Source organism: Plasmopara halstedii (assembly GCF_900000015.1).
Source record: "Plasmopara halstedii genome assembly, contig: Scaffold_526, whole genome shotgun sequence".
Taxonomy (NCBI): Eukaryota; Oomycota; class Peronosporomycetes; order Peronosporales; family Peronosporaceae; genus Plasmopara; species Plasmopara halstedii.
Genome location: NW_020187446.1, coordinates 955,000 through 960,375, shown reverse-complemented (window position 1 = coordinate 960,375; position 5,376 = coordinate 955,000). Strand labels below are relative to the sequence as shown.

General features: G+C 45.4%; 1 protein-coding gene across 1 annotated transcript; it reads left to right on the top strand.

The window, feature by feature from the left end:
• Positions 1-771: 771 nt before the first annotated feature.
• PHALS_11233 (uncharacterized protein) lies at positions 772-1,071 on the top strand (the record flags this gene model as incomplete). Its single annotated transcript, XM_024726791.1, has 2 exons — positions 772-856; positions 947-1,071. The coding sequence occupies 2 exons, from the start codon at positions 772-774 to the stop codon at positions 1,069-1,071; spliced, it is 210 nt and encodes a 69-aa protein (XP_024577433.1).
• Between the last annotated feature and the right edge of the window lie 4,305 nt (positions 1,072-5,376).

Sequence of the window (5,376 nt, the reverse complement as noted above, 5' to 3'; positions counted from 1 at the left end):
TTCAGCAAGGGGCTATCCACAAACACATAAAAGGTGCATATATCCAGTAGAGAATCCAGGAAAATATTTGATAGAATATTCTAAATAGGCTTAGAGGTAGCACTGCGAACTAAGGACCTTAATATGTTCACTTTGCATTTTGCCAAAACATTCGCACTTGCCTTTACATCAGCCTCGTCATACGTCGTCTTAATTTGTTAAGCAACTGATGGTATACTTTCTACGTAGGGGCACGTCAAGGGGTAACCGGTGGAGGTTTACTGGCTAGGTCGTCGGGACAGTTTTGTCCGGATGCAATAAATGCTTGAAGACTTCCTGGCGATCAACTAGATTTTTCAGCTCTGTTAATCCACCAATTGACTCTCTATTTCACATGAAGATAAGAAACAAAATTGCGCAGCACAACACGCTTCATATTCGTAAGCTGGGTCCGTCTTTATTTATGTTCAAGACTTGGTCGGTAGCTAAACCAACAGGCTCATGGAAAAACATATGGTTTTGTACAGCACGGACTGAGGGTAAGGAGATGTACCCACCATAATATCGAAGTCGTAGCTGTACAATGCAGTGCTAAACATGGAGCGATGCATCTGTTTGACTCTGACCCATTAGGACTGCTTGTCGAGACACTATCTCTGGTATGGTCACTGACGACTATATCACACTATTACTATTGCTTTACGAGCAAGTGGAAGTCGTTGGCATTGATGCTTTATCGTATTTAGCGACGAGCCTATCGTACCGGAATGTCTTCCTACTCTTTTTTGAGAGATGGGCACCATGCGTGTAACGGAAGCTGAAGAGGCTTCTACTAATACGATGGCTAATCTTGCATCCTTCAAAAAAGGTAAAAATGGTTTGTTGGAATATGAAGAAGTGCTTGTCTGATCAAAAAAACACATCGCAAACATGACCCGTATGATTTTGGCTTTAATGACGGCCTCAGTAACCGCGTTTCTCCAATGTGCTCTTCGGACTATGCGATTTCAACTTGCAAAAAAAATTAATGAGATGATGGCTTGGGAAGCTGACACTCAACGCAACCGAGTATGGCGCGTTTCTTTTTTGTAAAAGTTACGGTTAGCCAGGACCTTGCATAGGAGACAAGGATGGTCAATGACAAGGATAGTCAGTGACAAGGATGGTCTGCCAACAGCAAAAGCAACAAACACGAAATTGGAAACTAGTATAGTTGCGGTCAGAATGGTCTGTTACCAGCATAATCTGCGATGACAACATTCAGCGAGCGGGATAGTGCGTAGCCAGGATGATACAAAAAAAAATCTTCGTGATCTGAATGGTCGGCGAACATATTGGTTTTTGACTCCAGTGAGCTTTATTTTTAGTTAAGGATAGCTAAATCAGATACGAATTTTAGTATGATGTTTGTGCACATTGACTATTAGCTCTTTTATATTTACGATTCAGATTGAAGCTCGTACGTACCAAATTGATGTACCACGATAAAGCGTCAGGACGAAGACTTGAGTCGGAAAAAGGTCGAAATCTGAAAAAGAGGCATGTCTATTTAGGATGTAAATTTACAATATTTGAGCCGGTGTCTTCATTGGATCTCTGTTGAGACATGAAAGAGCGACTGTTTATTACGGTTTTCAGGGTGTGTATTTGTCGAGAATAAGTTCCAAGGTCTCCACAGAGATTTATCATAGAAACCTTGGGACTTATTCTCGACAAATATCGATATAGACTTACGAGTACAAGATCCAGGCTCTGATGTTATAATAGATCATTTACCTTTGTCTTGGCGTGGAGGAAACGCACTAGGTGGTAAGCAACACCTAGTCACGTATCCACCTACGTAGCACTGAAGTCATGCGGCTGTGTGGTAAGAACATTGGCTCAACTGTAGGCGGAGTGGCTGAGGTAAACAAGATAACATGGCTTCATATTTGAAACTCTTGTAGAGCTCGATTATATATTGGGTGTACGTGCAACAAATTGAAGGCGATAAATTTGTCAATTTGATACTGTTTGTACCACATGAGGTGATGAGATATCCATCATTTACGACTTTTGGCGTTGAGGTCGAGACACATTGGGTGCAAGAAGTATAAAGACTGTCTCCAAATCCCCAATAATATTTCCACATTTGCTGAAAGCTGAAGACGCGGTGACAATGAAAGCGTCACAATTTCCCAGATCGCAGTGTAAGGATTCTATCCTTGCGTCGCACGTCAATGACCTTTGTTAATGGAAAAAGTGACGGATCGTTGATTATGCTCAACCTTGTGTCTGGTTTAAATCGTGACGAAGTGGCTATGGTCTTAATGCCTTGCTTATAACATTCCAGAAACACGTTCTAGAGAAGCTCAATTTCATCTCAAAAGGATAGATATCATGCGCCAATCACGCAAAGCTACTCCTGATGGCAGGAATGCACCACATGCGGTTACCAGTGCACACATGAAAGCCTTGTGGGTAAAAGGTGTTATCAGCCGACCGACAATACACTGTCTACATTTTGAAAGCCACATTCTCGTCACGTTAGGCTCTTTTATACGAACTCAAAATGTGAATGAGCTCTACTTTCAAAATTAAAAGAGCCTTCGAGCGCATCCTGCAGTCTGTGTGGTGCAAATAGTAGCTGTCTCCTTCACATTTGTGTGCAGAGTATTTTGTTGGAGACTAATTAACGACGCAGTAATCCAACGTAGCTGAATGACAGATTGTCAAAGCGCAGCAAATTTGTCACGAAAAGCTTAGGACGCCATACACCAATCAATTGAATTGTCCAAAACGAAAAGCGCAACAAAAATGTACTCATGCCAGCATAGTCCGCACGCTGAAAATTTCAAGTATTTGACAGACCACCGTTAGCGATAATGCTGATCGCACCAAAGAAAATATTTTTTCTGCCGTCTTATAATCGATATGCAATGGATGACCCGCTTCCATGCAGCGAATATAAATAGACAGGTTCACCAGGCTACAAGCAGTATCTGGTGAAGTAGAATCCTTGAAGTATTTTTTAGTGTTTAAGTTCTCATTTTGGCAAGACTGTCCTAGTCCTTTTCTCTTTACGCCTCGGAATACCGCCAAATATGTTCTCGATATCCGAAAAATGTGGTGACGGATGCGCTTCGCCCGCCCCTACTATGTATGTGGCATGTCATGAAGGTGATGTTACGCATTAATGACGCGATTTGTACATTATGGGGATCAGATGCAGCATAAGCTTTGTCGTCTAAAGCTTGGGGGTTAAAGGGCTTTTAAGTTGGGAAAGTTCATCTTTATCTTACCAGGATAGAATACAGGTTATGCGCTTCCCACTTAAGTCCATGACACGAGTTGCAAGACTTGATTGCTTTTTGTACCAGCAGCGCTTCAAAAGACGTTCCGTAGTCTATAACACGGACTAGTGTGAGGGGGGGTACACCACGGAATCTACGATATGTTTGTTCTTCTACCCGCATATATCGGTACTCGACATTTCCTAGTAAGGGGTCTGTTAGTTACCCCTGTATGGGGGCTTGGTCTTCAACACCTCTCAGCCGCGAGAGAATGGGTATAAGGAGCGTTAATTTTTTATATTGCCGCGGATATTACATCTGCAAAAAAGTACGGTGCTGCTCGGGGACTAAGAAAAGTCTTCCCACCTAGAATTGGCGGATTTTTATTGCCCCTGGGGGGCTAGAGATGTCCTTGAGACACAGTAATTGTTCTCGGCTTTCAGTGCAATATTCACCTCTTTGTCAAAAATGGCATGATGGATGTGGAAGGTCTGCACCTGTGAATACCCGTGTTGCCCGCCGACAAATTCCATTGGACTGCCAACACCCGGAGGGTACCGGTAAACTGCCCAGCGGCGCCGCCGCATTGGGAGAGGGTTTACAGCCGCCTTTCACCATTTTCAACAAGAAGAGTCGGTGCCGGGCAATGACGACCTGGCTGATCGCCGTCCGGTGACTCGCGATGCTCTTTGATAGTGGAAGGACAAAGTCCATCATTATTGGCACTCTGCCGAGCATCTTGCCGAGGTCGCATACTGCTGTGCGGAAGTCCTCGAGAGCCTGGAACACTTTGTGCACCGACTGCCTCACGTTGAGGATTATCGCGCTCTATCGGAGTGGCTCTTGGCCGTCGAGCAGACGAATGCATCACTTGTGTGAAGATTGTTGCACTCCGTGCTTAGAACAGTTGCTGGTTCAGCTTCTAAGTTGCTGGGTGCCTTTGGGCACCGTTCGGGCGCCAACGCTTCCACGATCACTTGCGTCGGACCCGGTACGGCTTAAGCAAGCCCACATAAAACACCGGGTGGGTGCGCATTCTTTTCGAAAGTTTTAGGGCAAAGCCCCGCTTGGCCACGACCTTACAATGTATAATAAACCGTGGACGAAGCTTTATCATAAAGAAAGCAGAGACTGCATGTGTAAAAAAGTTTTTAACATGTAATAAATCCAGGTCTCCGACCTCAAATTCTTCCACATTTCTTCTGCTTCACCCATCTGTATGTTCTTTCTGCATGTATTGGCTTTCGGCCATCGGATCGTGAACGTGCGTAAAACACTCAATCTGGTAGATAGGAAGTCATCGACTTCTTTACGGACAGGGAGGGGGCTGACATCAGCTAGCCGTTAGGCTATTCTCTCCCTAGCCAAGGTCTAAGCCAGGGAAATGGCGGCGTTAGCGGGACGCGAGGGTGAATCAGTCCGTTTACGTAGAACGGCGTGTAGCCGGTAGACGAATGCACTGAATTGTTCAGTTCAAACTCTACGAGGGGCAACGTGGCGCTCCAGCGCCTCGGCATCTCAGCTCAGACGCTCCGAAGAACGTCTTCGATGACGCGATTCACCCTATCGGTTTGACCAACGGTCTGCGGATGATCTGCTGTCGACATATCTAACCTGGTGCTGAGTATTATAGATAGTCGACCAAAATTTTCCCGTGAAACGGGGGTCTCTATCAGAGACAATCGACTCTAGGAGTCCATGTTGTCGAAAAATACGATCCACAAACAGCGTTGCTTGACCGACTCCGTCGATAATGCCTGGCACCGCCGCCAGATGAGCCACCTTGCTCAACCAGTCGATGAATACCACGACACCCGTGTTGCCAGCCGAATCTTTACAACACAAAGTCCAAACTCATGGACTGCCAGCACCCATTGGGGATTGGTAAGCTGGCCAGCGGCGCAGCGGCACAGCCGCATTTGAAGCGGGTTCCACCCGTTGACACGTCTTACACGTGAGCACATAGGTGCTCGTCCATTTGTACAACTTGGGCCACCAATAGTGATGACTCACAGAGCTGTACGTTTTGTCATGACCAAGATGACCACTGAGTGGCGTGTCGTGAGCCTCATAGAGGATGCGGTATTTCAAAGACTTATCATTAGGAGCCACAATTCGTGGTTTT